Genomic DNA, 13,452 nt, shown 5'->3' with positions numbered 1-13,452 from the left:
CTTTGATGCTGGCAGGTGCACGGCTGGGAAAAGGTTGTTCACAAGGAAACCCACACATACCTCACGTTTGGGGGGTGGCAGAGAGTGTGGGGAATACAAGCTGGTGCTTAGGGGTCCTGATTAGAGCTGCGCTGGACGTTGGCCGGCTAGATCGCTGGGCGCTGTCGAGGCAGGGGGCTCGTAGACCAGGTTGGGTCACACGCGTTACACAGTCAGCCTTACCGCTAGAGGCCGGCCACAAGATTGGTCAGGAGGGCTTGGTCCCCTCGTACACAAGTCACCTATTCAATTGAGAGTACTTGCACTAAGCTATGACCACAGCTGAGGGCGCTCTAGGCCCTACTTATTCAGTCAGACGAGTGTTCATCTGACTACACATGTGTGTGTGATGGGACAGTGGCAAGGCAGGTTGGTGTCCAGGTTAAAATAATAAAGTCTCAGGAGCAGGCGCTGGCGGGTCCGAACACCTTTTGGCCGGGTCCCATGCAGCCCAAGCTGGATCCAGGCCGAGTTGCATACCCCCCTCCCCTGCGCTGAAGTGCATGATAGTCGCTGGTGGGCACGCGCGGGCGGGGCGCAGGCCGTTTGGTGCCCTTTCCGAGGCCCAGAGAAGCCAGCGGCCCCTGCCCACACCTCTACACATGCGTCCCGATGCCATATTTAGGGGTTTGGTCCGTGTCTGTTGGTGTCAGCGCGCGCGTGCGTCCTGTGCTTTCAGGCGAGGGCCCCTGGACGAGGCACCTCCCCTGCTTCAGCGAGTCCCGCCCGCGCTGCAGCCCAACTGTCAAGCGTGTGGAACCGTGTGCGCCCATAGGCAGCTTATGGAAACCGGGTCAGCCCCATGCGTCTCTCTGAGTTTACACGCAGCTCACACACGCAGCTTCCCAGGAGGCGCGCGCACGACTATGCACTCCCACTCGCGCGGCGCGCCAACCGCCACACCCGCCGTGCTCCACCGTGCTCAGACGCAGCTTCCCACACGCGTGCGCGCTCAACTGCCAGCCCCCACTCGCGCGCCTGCCGACTCCCACTGAAACTCCTGTACGGCTAAGGGGCGTTGGGGTGCCGTACACGAGTTAGTTGGGGGTTAGTCGGAGCTGTCCCAGAACCTAAATTATACTATTTTTTCCTTTTAAGTGCCAGATGCCGTCTGTACGCGCGTTGGCATGCCTGTCATTCAGCCCTCGGTCCATCCAGCTGTCACCGTTATCGTCTTGCAGATGCGTCGCCACCCATCCACATCTACATCACAGGCACTGCAGTACACCTGTACACCGCACGATGCTCTGTCCTAGTCCAAGAGTTGCTCCGTAGTCAGCAGAGTCTGTGTTCTATCCAGCATTTCAGCAGCCATGGCATGATCCTCCTCATGGCTGCTCCGTGAGCGCTACGCCAAGCATGTGTTCATCATCGATGAATACAAGACCTCCAAGGTGGGTGGGTTGAATGGGATTGCAATTGCTGGTGGGTGGGTGGGCCGCTGGGTTTATGCCTGGCTTTAGCGGAAGCCCTTGTGTGGCCCCCCTCCCACCCTCCCGACCATGCAGACCTGCTACAACTGCGGGTGTCAGGAGATGGCCATCAAGCGGCTTGGGGGGCTGAAGGAGGGGCAGCGGCCCTGGTCGGTCAAAGTCTGCAACGACTGCTTGACGACCTGGGTGAGGACCGTGCATGTGCGGGGACGGCTGGGCACTGGGGACGGATTGATTAACAGGTTGACGGTTGAGACAGCTCATGAGCGCTCTCTTCTTCCTCCCCGTTCCCCATCCCCAGAACCGCGACGTCTCCGCCGCCAACGTGATCCGTGTGCTCCTCCTGCTGAAGCTGATGGGCTTCGAGCGGCCGACCAAGCTGCAGCGGCCGCCATGGCCGGCGGCGGCGGCGGGGCCGGGCTGAGAGCCTGAACGGCGCTAGCAGGGCGTAGGGCTGAGGGTGCACGTGTCGATTGGCGGCGAGTGACGTGACTAGTTTGTTAGCTGCGGGTTAGCACGGACTGTGCACCGACCCCACCCAACCGGCCACGTCCGGATTTGCGGGGATGCCAAAGGCCCCCAACATAGAGGCGTGTGCAATTTGCGTGTGCTTAGTAGGCGCCCGCGTCAAGGTGGCTGGGTTGATAACGACCCGGGAGGGGAGGGCTCAGCCCTTTTCCTGCCTCCCTAAGGCAGCCACCTCCTTAATAACAGGACTGTTTGAGATTCAGTAGCATCCACTGCGCCGCAGTAGCGGGCAACACGTACGGTCCAAAATGTCGGGGCCTACCCAGGGCCTCCTACTGTACATCATCCATTCCTACGGACTCATGTCGGCCGCCAACGCACCACACTGCAGCCTCAATGTAACTATAATACAGACACGCCAACGCCTTCACCCGTGCAGTACCAGTGCTCATCCTGCGCATGGTTGTCTTCGTCTTTGTCTTGCAGCACCTAGAACCATTCCTCCGCTGGGGGCGCCTGCTTAGCCGCCTCCAATGCCTCGTCCACCGGGGCCGCCGCAGCCGCCTTCTTACCACCCTTGCGCGGCCGGGCCCCTCCTGCCGCCCCAGCGGAGCCCGCCGCCCCCGCCGCACCGGCCTCGCCGGCTGCGCGCCGCTTCCGCGCCGCCCCTGCCTCCCCGGCACCTGCCGCCGCCTTCTTGCCCTGCGCGCCGCTCTTCTTCCCCCGCCCTGTCCCCGCCTTGCCTCCTGGCGATGGAGTGTTTTGCTCGCTAGTGCCCGCGCCTCCGTTTGCCTCCTGCCCGCCCTCCTCCGCGCCGCCTCCCTCTCCACCACCGTGCCCCGCCTCCTCCTTGTCCCCGCCAGCCTCCTCCTCCTCCTCTCCATCCTTCCCGTCCCCGTCCCCTTTCCCTCCCGCTCCAGCTCCCGACCCTTGCCCCTCCCCCGGCTCTGCCGCGGCCGCTGCCCGCTTCTGCGCCAGGCCCAGATCCAGATCCACCTTGGTGTGGATGCCCTCGATGACTAATCCCGCGTTGGAGTGGCCGTACAGGGAGGCGGCTGACAGCTGGCTGCAGCCGAACACTGACAGGCGGCGCAGCTTCCCGCAGCGCTCCAGCACAAGGCCCAGGCCGCGGTCCGGCAGCTTCCTGCGATTGCCCGTGCGGTTGGGGTGCAGCAACAGGAATGGGATAATGCGGTAAATGTGTTGCCTGAAGCTGAGGAGCCGAGCACCGTGAAGTGTGTTTGCAGCTGGCCAGGTTTGTGGGGTGCTGGCCGGCGCGCACGAAGCAAAGAGGGCATCCACATGCGTGACGGGGGAGCAGCACGCAGCCCAAAGGCGCGGCATCATGCCACACACCCTCACACACACTCTCACCTCTCACACACACCCTCACATCCTCGCACCCTCACACACACTTACACATACCGTACGCCTCAACCCACGCACGCACCTGCAGAACGACACGTCCAGCTCCTCCAGGCTCTCGCGGCAGCATGCCGCCAGCGCGTCCGCCACCGCCGGCCCCACGCCCGCCACGCCGCTGAGGCACAGGTGCGTCACGCTGCCCGCGCGCAGCAGCTCCGCCAGCGCCTCGTCGCCGAGCTTGGCGCACCGACGCGCCGAGAACACCTGCGAGCACGTACGTAGCCGCAATTTCCGCATGAAGAAAGCGGCACCGGCCTGAAGGTGCTGTAATGCTGGGCAGCAAAACATGCTTGCCACAACAGGTGCGACTGTGCGAGATTATGCAAGGATTCCACTCCGTACTCCAGCGGAGCGTGTCTTGGCGCCGGGTTTCCTAAACTAATATGTCGACTGCGAACCCTTATTTACTTTGCCCCTCAGACCCGTCCCACACGCCTGGTAGCTACGTGTGCGCCCCTGCAGTCCCGCATGCCCGCGTGCCCCCATACACTGCTTGCCACCCCCGCCCCATCACACCACGCCCAGGACCCACCCCCCCGGCACGCACTCTGTCAATCCTAATAACCACAACCCCATCCCCCATCCCCCAACCTCGACCCCCGCACCTTGAGCGCGCGGCACTGGGACGCCAGCGCCGCCAGCCCGGCGTCCGTCACGCGGCCGCCGCACTCGTCGATGCGCAGCAGCTCCAAGTGCGGCCCGCGCGCGCTGGCGGCCAGCGCCCGCAGGCCCGCGTCCGACACGGCCTGGCAGCAGCGCAGGCTGAGCTCGGCCAGGTGCGGCAGCCGCGTGGCCAGCGCCACCAGCACCGCGTCATCCACCTGGTGTGCGTGTGTGTGTGTGTGTGTGTGTGTGTGTGTGTGTGTGTGTGTGTGTGTGTGTGTGTGTGTGTGTGGTGTTACATCCATGATTACTTAAGAAGTGAAGCCGGGGGTTGTAGATACCGGTACCAGCACCAACCAAACCAAACCACGTTAAGCGAGTGGAGCACAGGAGGTATGCGATTGCAATTGCGGGTGGAAAAGCGGTACAGGATGCACGGCTGCAGACGGGGGGCGGTGCGGCAGTGGGGCTTGTTCATTCAGAACCCCAGCGGGGGGGGGGAAGGGAAGTATATACCAGCACCAACTAAACCAAACCCCGTTAAGCGAGTGGAGCACAGGAGGTATGGGATTGCATTTGCGGTTGGAAAGCGGTACAGGATGCACGGGTGCAGACAGGGGGGGGGGTGCGGCAGGGAGGCTTGTTCATTCAGAACCCAAGAAAGGAAACCGCGCTCAGGCTCATGTGCCCAACTGCCCGCCACCCACCTCGGGGATCAGGTCCAGGCGCACACTGCGCAGCTGCTGCAGCCGGGGCAGCGCCGCCGCCAGCGCCTCTGCGCCCAGCCCGCGGCAGTCCGCCAGGTTCAGGTGGCTGCGGAGGTGCCGCGTTGTCGTGCGGGGATGAGGACGGGGTGGGGACGGGGACGGGAATGGGGGGGCACCGGGAGCGTGGATCAGGTGGGCAGGCAGGCATTGTCGATTGCTTGAATGTGAGCGCGAGGTGTGATGAGCGGTGCATGGGGTCCGATTATTGCTAGGAATCCATACGGTACTTATGGCGACCGCGGCTGCCGCGAAAGCTTTCTGGGAACGGGAGCCGAGCCGGCCGCTTGCTGCTCATGCATCGGCCGCTGTGTTACACTCACGTCAGCTGCGGCACCAGCGCCGGCAGCTTGTCCAGCAGCGCGGACGTGAAGCGCGAGCCCTGAGCCACCGACAGCCGCCGCAGCGCCGGCGTGGCGGACAGCAGCTGCAGCGTGCGAAAGGACAGCGCCACTCAAGCAAGGGCGGCGGCCATGGGTGTATAGATGGGGCCACGAGCCTGCTTGCTCCACTACCAACGAACGCAGCACACCGCTGCAGAGCCCTGACAAGCTGACGCGAGGGCAAGGGCAAAGGCACTTGCTCGCTACCGCACGCACCGGTGAGGTGCGGCCCGCTCACTCAACCCCCTCAAGGCGCGGGCACGCCAATCCCACCTGGATGAGCCCGGCGTCAGACAGGCGGTACGCGCCATCCAGCGTCAAAGCCTCCAGCTCCTCCAACGCCCCGCCGCTGCCGCCGCCCGCCGCCACCAGCGCCGCCGCGTCGTCGCCGAAGCCGCGGCCGCAGAAGCCCAGTTCCAACCGCTGCAACCTGGGGGACCGCAGGCAGGATTTTGCAATGAGAAGTGCACCGGACAACAGAGAAAGAGATCACAGAAACGAGCACGACGGCGGATGTGGGCTACATTAAATGACGCAGGGCACCTTCGCGCAACAGCCGACCGCGCAGCTCAAGAGCCCACACGGTCCAGCCCCTCCCAGCCGAATCCCTCCCTGCGCTCCTGCAGCTAGTGCAGCCGCCATCACCCATAAACCCCCGCGCCCCGCAGCCCACCCAAACACACGCAGGCCAGCGGCCGCGGCCTCACCTGGGCCCCGTCACCTCCTTCAGCAGGTCGGTCATGGCGGCTGCGTCCAGCTGCGTGCAGTCGGGCACCAGCACCTCCGTGGGCGCCGACGTGGCAAACAGCCGCGCCGCCTGTGTTTTGGTTGGGGGAGGAGGCGGGGAGGCGGGGAGGCGGGAAGGTGAGATGGGGGCGTGGAGCGGGTGTTGGTGCGGCGTGCAGGTAGCGGGTGTGGGTGCAGGCGCGGGAGAAGACACAGGGGGGTCAAGGGCGCCGGCTTGAGGGTAAGGAAATAGCCAGGCGTGTGTACTGTGCTGCATCGGACTTGGGGCAAGGACAGTCCCTCACAGCACCCCCTCTCTTTTCCTCTCATAAGACTGGTACCCGTGACTGGTACCCGTAACCATCGTGCGCAACCATCCCGGCGGTCCTCACCTCGGGTGACATCTTCCGCCGTGCGCACACGTGTGCAGCCAGTCGCACCTGTCCAGGGGTGGTTGGGGGTGGTAGATACCAGCCCAGACTCAACCGCACCCAATGCAAGCGAGCGAGTGAGCGGGGGCAAGGGAGGAATGCGCGTCGCAGCACCTCACACAGGGACGCACCCTTAGTAGCTAGGCCTTGAAGTCCATCCGGCTCGGAACGCCCCTAAGATGGGCATGCCCGCCCGCTGCCTAGCTCCCACTACAGCAGGCGTCCAACTTCTGCCAAACCCAGCTCCACAATCCGCACCCCCGCCCCACCCCATCCCACCGCCCTCACACACAGGCACCCCGCCACAACCTTCCTCCCACACACGCACATCAAATAGACACATCGCAAACACACACCTTGATTGCGTCCGGCACGCCCCACAGCGACTCCACGCAGTCTATGTAGGCTGTCAGCACGTCCAGGCACTGGCCAAACAGCGGCCTGACGGGGTCGCGCGGGTGCGGGCCCAGGGCCGGGTCCCGGCTGGGGTGCCAGTGAGCCGCCGCATCTGCCTCGCCTGCGTGAGGCGCGTTGGGGGCAGGTGCGGGTGGTGTGAGGTGGTGTGAGTGAGGCGTCGGGAGGTCGGCGGATGTGTGTGTGTGTGTGTTAAAGAGCACAAGGAAAACGTTGTGTGTTAAAGAGCACAAGGAAAACGTTGCGCAAAGACAGGTGTGTGTGTGTGTGTGGTGTGTGTGTGTGCGTGTATGTGCGCGTGTGTGCGTGGGTGGGTGTGTTGTTGCGTGTGGGACAAGGCATGGGTCGGCGCCAGCCTCCTGAGATAACATGAGGGTACGCGCGTATGGCGCCAGGCCTACCAGCCATTGCAACCCGGATAAAGTAAGGCCGGCGTGACCTGTGCCCCGGCGCACCTTCCTGCTCTGCCTCGGCAGCCGCCTGCAGCTTGGCCTGCGAGCGGCGGCACACACAGGGTCCGGGACGGCCGCAGTCAGATGCAGCCAGCACCAGCATCTATGGCTGCCCCTTCCCAGGCCCAGCCCCAGCTTCCAGGACAATGACATGTATATATTTGCAACACACGCACAGTGACGGCTGTACAGTCCATCCACGTTCCACCCCCCTCTTTGCCTTGTCCCCACACTCTGGACGGCCCCACCCCGCACACCTGTCGGTCGTGCTGCGCCTTCCCACGCGCGTTCACGAGCTCCATCGCACTGCTCCACGGCCCCAACGTGCGGGCCTGTTGGCAGCATTTACGCAAGGAAATGTCCAGCAATGAAAGGAATACATAAGGGGGCGGGGCGGCGTCGCGCTGGTGTGTGAGATTGTGTGCTGTGCGTGGGGCTCGCCACGCAGCACGCCGACACGGTTCGCTGAGCCGGCAGCGTCATACCTGGTCGCCGCCAGCGTGAATGTTGTCATCGTCGTCACCGCCGTCGTCATCCTGGAAATTGGCGAAGTGCGCAGCTCGTTTGCGCGCAATTTGGGCCATTCCCTCGCGTCGATTGGATGGCTCGGCTTCCTCCTCGGCCTTATTGCCATCTGGTTCTGTTCTCTTTTTAACCATGCTACTTGGAGCGAGGGCAATGCAAGCGACGTTTCTACTAGGTTGGTTTCAGCAGACGGCTTGTGCTGTGCTGAAGTCGTATGCATCAACCGCAAGTGTGTTAATAACAACGGCAGTGATATGCGTCGGGCCGGGAGCATGTTGCGACATTTTGGCGGGCACCCCGATCGTGTCAGCGACACGCGCACGGAACCCCCGACCACGGTAGGTCCCGCGCCCCCCTCGCTTAAATCTTCGCAGCATTCCTCGACACAGAAACCCCCCAAAATGCCTGAAGCAATGCAGCACGCCCTACGTCTCCGGGTAGTGCCTTGTGTTTGGAACACTTGGAACATCCAATGCAAACAACACCCCTCGGACTCATTCCCACGTTTCTGCCTGGCATCCCATCTTACTCTGTCAGGCTTTCCGCGCAAACGGGTAGCCTAAATTTCATGCGACACAATGCAGTGGCACTGATTAGCACAAACAGGCATACAATGCGTCAGTACTCGCCATCAAGACCACAGGTCTGCCGCCGACTATACTTCGAATGCGCGACCTCTTCTACCACGTGTGTTACCCGTCCGTCAGTAGCCAATCTTGGTCCACCATGTAATCAGATATGTGGCGCAGTGAAGCCCTCTTTCCACCTTCGCATGCCCTCCTTGTGTGCTGGTCTGATGACACTCCGCACTCAGATGCATGTTGCAACTGTTTAGGTATGTGGGGGAGGGGGGTTGTCTGCAACCATCGGCCATACTGGGCCACGGTAACGCCTCGAAACACGGGCTCGCAGATCGGCGCTGGGTGACGCGCATTCCCTAATCAGGGGCCTCCTCCTGCCCCGGCGCATCAGCGCCAACTGGCTCGCAGACCGGCTTCTAGAAAGCATGATAGCTCTCGCGGGGAAACCATCAGAACCCGCCGCACCAGCGTCCTCACCCGTAGAGCAGCGACCTAGGAAGGTCGAGATGGCACTCTTTCGGGGAAGTTCGGCACAAGTATGTTCAGTGCCTACACAGGTAACGGAGCCGAACCGTTCCTGATGGGTTTCGATCTTGCGACCTTGATGTGACTCCGGCACCCAACTCCCGCATCGTGGCGCAAGACCACCCGCGTACAAAGCCCACGGGCGGGCCCAGCTGATAGAGGTTACATGTGGGACGACAGCCGTGGACTAAGCCAGGGCCCCAAAAACGTACGAGACAGCATGGCAACGCCGCATGCCCATATCTTTTCCCAACCACTAGAGCTCGGTAGCTGGGCTCATGGGCTAAGTTGCTGTCTGCTTGGGGTACGGGCGTCAGCTGCACCCTATGGGACCTCGCCAACCTGCCTGAACCCTGTCCCATCACACACTCAGATGCATGCACCAAAGCCCGCTGACTTTGTTATACTGAAGAATGAGGATGCATTATATGCACGTTCGTGCATGTCCCTGAATGTGCTAGATACACACTGCACTAGCTAACGCGGTGCCGGCGGCCCGTGGCCCCGCGGCATGACACTGCGGAACCAGCCGCCCACCACGCTCGCCGCCAGCTCCGCCAGCCTCTTACTAATTGTTCCGCGCCCAAAGTGCTCCGCCCTTCATCCAACCGCATTACGCTCACAGACAGGAAGCCGGCTATTTGGTGGCATCTAGTTCTAAAGCTCAGTGTTCGATGAGGAATGAGAGCGGTGGTGCTTGCATCTCACACATAAACTGGAAGCCAGCAGCACTTTTTATAATTAGGATCAGGATACTGCATCGATGTGTACATGCACATGCGCATGTAAATGTCCTGGCAGCATAAGTTTGGGCTTTGACCGACGACGACAGCTCGCGTATCCGACTTAGAGGATTCGATGTCCTTAATTGACACGGAGCAATGGTATTCACGAGAAAAGTCAAGGATCGCCAAGAAGGCACTGCAAAGTAGAGAGCGAGTCTACAATTTGCTGGTGCCCGACCCTGCTGATTCTGGCTGGACAGCCGTGGAGCTACAGCAGCCGCTGACGCTATACAAAGTGAGCAGTGTTAATGCCCATATTCTGCGACTAGCAGATAGACAGCCAGTCCACTCACGGCAAGCAACCCTCCGTGCAGCCAAGCGTGTCCACAACCGCAACGTGCCCACCCCGGCCCCGTTCCCCGCAGGTTGTATCATCTGTCAAGGGTGCCCTTGTGTCAACGTACGATGGAGTGACGCGATACGAGCTTGGGCGCTGGACGCGTGCGAAGGGTGTGTGGATGAGCGAGCGGGGTTGCTGCGCGTGGGCTCCTTGACGGCACTGGTCAGTTGCCAGCAGTCCGTTAAGGGCCGTCGGAAGGCAGGGTGCATGTCAAGTCTCGCGGTACACGTGTGTCTTGTGGATGGGTGTGGATAACCGAGGGCACCACCCGTTTTCCTTGCCAATGCAGCTGGTGCGGCAGGCTGGCCGCCCCTGGATGCTTGCTTCTTTGGGGCGCAGGTGGAAAGCAAGGTGCGCGGTATGTGTGTGCTGGGAAAACATAGGGCGCTCGCATGGCCATGCCCTCACTGGCGCAATGTACCGTACAGCTTGCATGTACGGCCGACGATAGCTGCTGCTGTGGCCCATCCCTTTGTGCCAGCTGCCTGATCCAGTACCGTAGCACAGCAGGACGGCAACCTCAAAGCCTGTACCCTTGGCCGCAGGCTCTGTCAGCACGATTCCCAGCTAACAGCAAGCACCTGGACGCACCCAAGGTACGGCATGTGGGGGATGCAGCCCACCCCAACAATATAAGGAGGTCGAGCAGGTCTTACAAATCCCGCGTGCGGATGAACCATAATGCAGCCCATCCCTTTATGTCCGGTCAGGATTTCGTTCGTGACCATCATTCCCTGCTATTGCTGGCCGCCCCTGCCGCCAGGTGCTAGTGAAGTTTGAGGCACACGGCAAATCGTACTACCACTCGGAAAGCGGTTGGTGGCGCGTGCCCAACGTGCGCCCGGTCAGTCTGCTGCCCATCTCGAGGGAGCAGGCGACGGAGGTGATGCACCGGGCGTCCCAGGCCGCGGCGGCAGCGGAGCGCGGCGCCGCGACGGCGACCGCCGCCAGGGCGCCCTGGCTGCCCTGTTAGTGGTGGATGGAGCATCACAGGGCACGGGTTGCGGCAGGAGCGCCGGTGATTACGTTGGCGTGTCGGCGTCTTCGGGAGAGTTGCTGCGAGTGCGGGGGGGATGGCGTGCTTGACGATGGAGGGGTTGACATTTTGGGGCAACGCGAGGAATCTGCACCGCTTGGGCCAGCGGCAAAACCGTTGGTACTCATTAGGTGTGTGATGGGACGGGGTTTGGGTAAAGGCACCAGTCCACGACAGGGCAACCTGCAGCCCGCACTAGCACCGCCGTTACGGTGTGTTGGCACGTGAAGCATTGTTACGGAGTAGGCCGCATGAACGCCACGCCTGAGTGTGTTGGCCCATTGCAGAATCCGTCCGTGTTGGGGACAACCTGTCGACCTGTCGTGGTGCTGCATTGCTGGACGCGGCGCACGGCTCTTGCAATGGTTAGGCCTGCAAACGTGATGTGATTCAGTGACTGGCTGGAGGACCTGGCCAGAAGACCAATACCGTATGGCTAGCGGAGAAGATGCTCTCGATGTGTCCGTACAAGGTATTAGCGGGAGGGCGGTTCCTCATTGGGCCACAGATGGTCCTTCGGACTGCGCCTGCTTGTGCTGTAACATTCATTTCACCTCCAGCCAACCATCTACGTTTGACCTCCTAGCTAGATCTCTGCAGCCTACCCATCACGATCCAGTCTTTCTGCACGAGCTCGTCCGCACTGTAAAGCCACGCGCTCAAGTCCTCCTCACTCCTGTCTATGTATGCCCTCATGCATACGCTCACACCCCGTGAATAAAATGACGTCAAAAATGTTGCCGTAGCTCAATGTAGTGCACGCAATGGCAATCCAACAGAGACCGCACACACAGGGCCCGACACACCACGGTAACACACGACAGGACTGCACCCATGTACCGTACACACGTCACAGGGACCGACATCACTGCAGCGATTTAACTATAATAAGATCAGAATTACGTCCAATGCGGCTACTGACCACCCCAACTCCCGAATACAGACTAGTACAAAGGACCACAACGACTCTCTCATATCTAAACACGCCTTCCGGCAACACGCCACTCACGCTTTCGCGCACTCTTCGTTCGATATGCACCACGATGTTCCCGACCACACACACACACTCTTCTCTCTCTCATGGCCTCAATTGCCTTCCTCGGCACTGCTCTCCGCCATAGCGCTGCATGCTCCCCACCCTCGAGTGCCCAGGGAGCGTCCGACGACGATGTAGGAAGCTCCGTGACCCCGTTAGCTCTCCCAAGATGTGCTTCCCGCACTCATAAGGCCGGAGAGCCTTACACAGTGCTGTTGTCAGGCTCCAAGGCCGTACGCACGCGGTAGGTGAAGAGCTGCTCGCGGTACAGCTCTGCATGCTCCTTGAGCGCCGTGGTGATGATCGCCATGCCCAGCTGCTTGGAGGTAGCAAAACAGTTGCGGGCGTGGTCGGGGTTGGTGCCCGGGACCACGCGCGTGATGGCTGCCACAACGCCCTTCTCCGTGTGCTGCGCAGCGCAGTGATATTGGGGGTTGGGTACTTGTCACTGGGATGTATGCAGGGGGTGCCAAGCCAGGAGCACCACGCAGGTGGAGGGAAGGCCAGTGCAAGTGAGGGGAGTTCTGTCTGTGCACAGACCCTGACGGAGCCGCGACGGCGCCCCTTCACACGGCCATACCCGAGTTGCAAGCTCCGAACCGCAACCCGCATCCCACATGCACTCCGCTACACACACCTGCGGAGAGTCCAGCAGCAGGACGCGGTAGTTGCCACCACCGGGAGGGCTCTTCTTGTCCTTATCCGTGTTGCTGCCGTTGTTGCCGTTGTCGGTCTTCGCGTCCCAGGAAGGAATGTTCCAGTCGCTCAGGTCGAAGCCACCCAGCCGCTTGCTGACGTCCACGTCCGGGCGGTCAATCACATTGCCACCTATATGGCAATATCATGGAGAGACCTTCAATGAGGGGAGGGCGGGAGGACTGCCGGGCCGTACACGCGTGCGCAGCAACGTGCGGGTGTCCCGGCTGTCCGGTGGTAGCGTGTGGCTGGTCCTCGCGCCAGTCGCCAGTCGCCACACGCGCGAGCACGAGTAACTCCCAAAGGTCCTGCCTAATGTAGTCTGTATATCCATGGCTATGTTTCGCGCAACAGCAGGCCAGTAGCGCTGCGACTGGACGGCGAGTGTTGCAAACACGCTGATTGCCCCAGAGCATCTACTGCCGCAGTTCAGCGAAATAGTGGAAAGTCTTGATGACAAATACCGCAGATTGCTAATATGTCTAACGACTTGCTCCTCCTCGCAGCGCAAGCCGCCAACTGGCACAGCTTTCAGCAGACCATGAAGCGCATTTAACTCCACTCACCACGGCCACCACCGAAGCGTCCCTCCACATGCAGCGCGCGCGTCCGCACTGAGCGCGCAGGCGCCACGAAGCTTCGCGATGGAAGGTTGCACTTGCAACGAGTCGCCAGCATTTTTAAGATAACGATATTATAACTACTGGTTGGGGTAGTGTATATAATTATAGTCTCGCCAGGAACAAGTGCTCAGTGTCTTCTTCGCCAATGCGCAATGAGGCTTGGAATA

At 61.4% G+C, this 13,452-nt stretch overlaps 4 protein-coding genes across 4 annotated transcripts; 2 read left to right on the top strand and 2 right to left on the bottom strand.

Moving 5' to 3' along the window:
* Positions 1 to 1,129: 1,129 nt before the first annotated feature.
* On the top strand, positions 1,130 to 2,065 carry CHLRE_12g559053v5 (uncharacterized protein). Its single transcript, XM_043069145.1, has 3 exons — positions 1,130 to 1,464; positions 1,548 to 1,658; positions 1,774 to 2,065. The coding sequence occupies exons 1-3, from the start codon at positions 1,447 to 1,449 to the stop codon at positions 1,894 to 1,896; spliced, it is 252 nt and encodes an 83-aa protein (XP_042918859.1). The 5' UTR covers positions 1,130 to 1,446; the 3' UTR covers positions 1,897 to 2,065.
* Positions 2,066 to 2,077: 12 nt separating this feature from the next.
* CHLRE_12g559050v5 (uncharacterized protein) lies at positions 2,078 to 7,899 on the bottom strand. Its single transcript, XM_043069144.1, has 12 exons — positions 7,624 to 7,899; positions 7,396 to 7,470; positions 7,142 to 7,178; positions 6,629 to 6,789; positions 6,234 to 6,281; positions 5,823 to 5,932; positions 5,389 to 5,545; positions 5,056 to 5,159; positions 4,676 to 4,781; positions 3,971 to 4,186; positions 3,391 to 3,569; positions 2,078 to 3,084 (listed from the first exon to the last, which is right to left on the bottom strand). Exons 1-12 carry the CDS (start codon positions 7,720 to 7,722, stop codon positions 2,430 to 2,432), a joined length of 1,947 nt encoding a protein of 648 aa, XP_042918858.1. The 5' UTR covers positions 7,723 to 7,899; the 3' UTR covers positions 2,078 to 2,429.
* Positions 7,900 to 9,509: 1,610 nt separating this feature from the next.
* On the top strand, positions 9,510 to 10,945 carry CHLRE_12g559100v5 (uncharacterized protein). The gene is made up of 5 exons (XM_001702786.2): positions 9,510 to 9,789; positions 9,920 to 10,004; positions 10,184 to 10,245; positions 10,440 to 10,490; positions 10,658 to 10,945. Exons 1-5 carry the CDS (start codon positions 9,628 to 9,630, stop codon positions 10,865 to 10,867), a joined length of 570 nt encoding a protein of 189 aa, XP_001702838.1. The 5' UTR covers positions 9,510 to 9,627; the 3' UTR covers positions 10,868 to 10,945.
* Positions 10,946 to 10,947: 2 nt separating this feature from the next.
* CHLRE_12g559150v5 (uncharacterized protein) lies at positions 10,948 to 13,409 on the bottom strand. Its single transcript, XM_001702761.2, has 3 exons — positions 13,229 to 13,409; positions 12,604 to 12,794; positions 10,948 to 12,375 (listed from the first exon to the last, which is right to left on the bottom strand). The coding sequence occupies exons 1-3, from the start codon at positions 13,338 to 13,340 to the stop codon at positions 12,169 to 12,171; spliced, it is 510 nt and encodes a 169-aa protein (XP_001702813.1). The 5' UTR covers positions 13,341 to 13,409; the 3' UTR covers positions 10,948 to 12,168.
* Positions 13,410 to 13,452: the final 43 nt, after the last annotated feature.

This window comes from Chlamydomonas reinhardtii, chromosome 12 (genome assembly GCF_000002595.2).
Source record: "Chlamydomonas reinhardtii strain CC-503 cw92 mt+ chromosome 12, whole genome shotgun sequence".
Lineage (NCBI taxonomy): Eukaryota > Viridiplantae > Chlorophyta > Chlorophyceae > Chlamydomonadales > Chlamydomonadaceae > Chlamydomonas > Chlamydomonas reinhardtii.
Note: the sequence above shows the minus strand (reverse complement) of the source record. Positions and strands in the feature narration are given on the sequence as shown.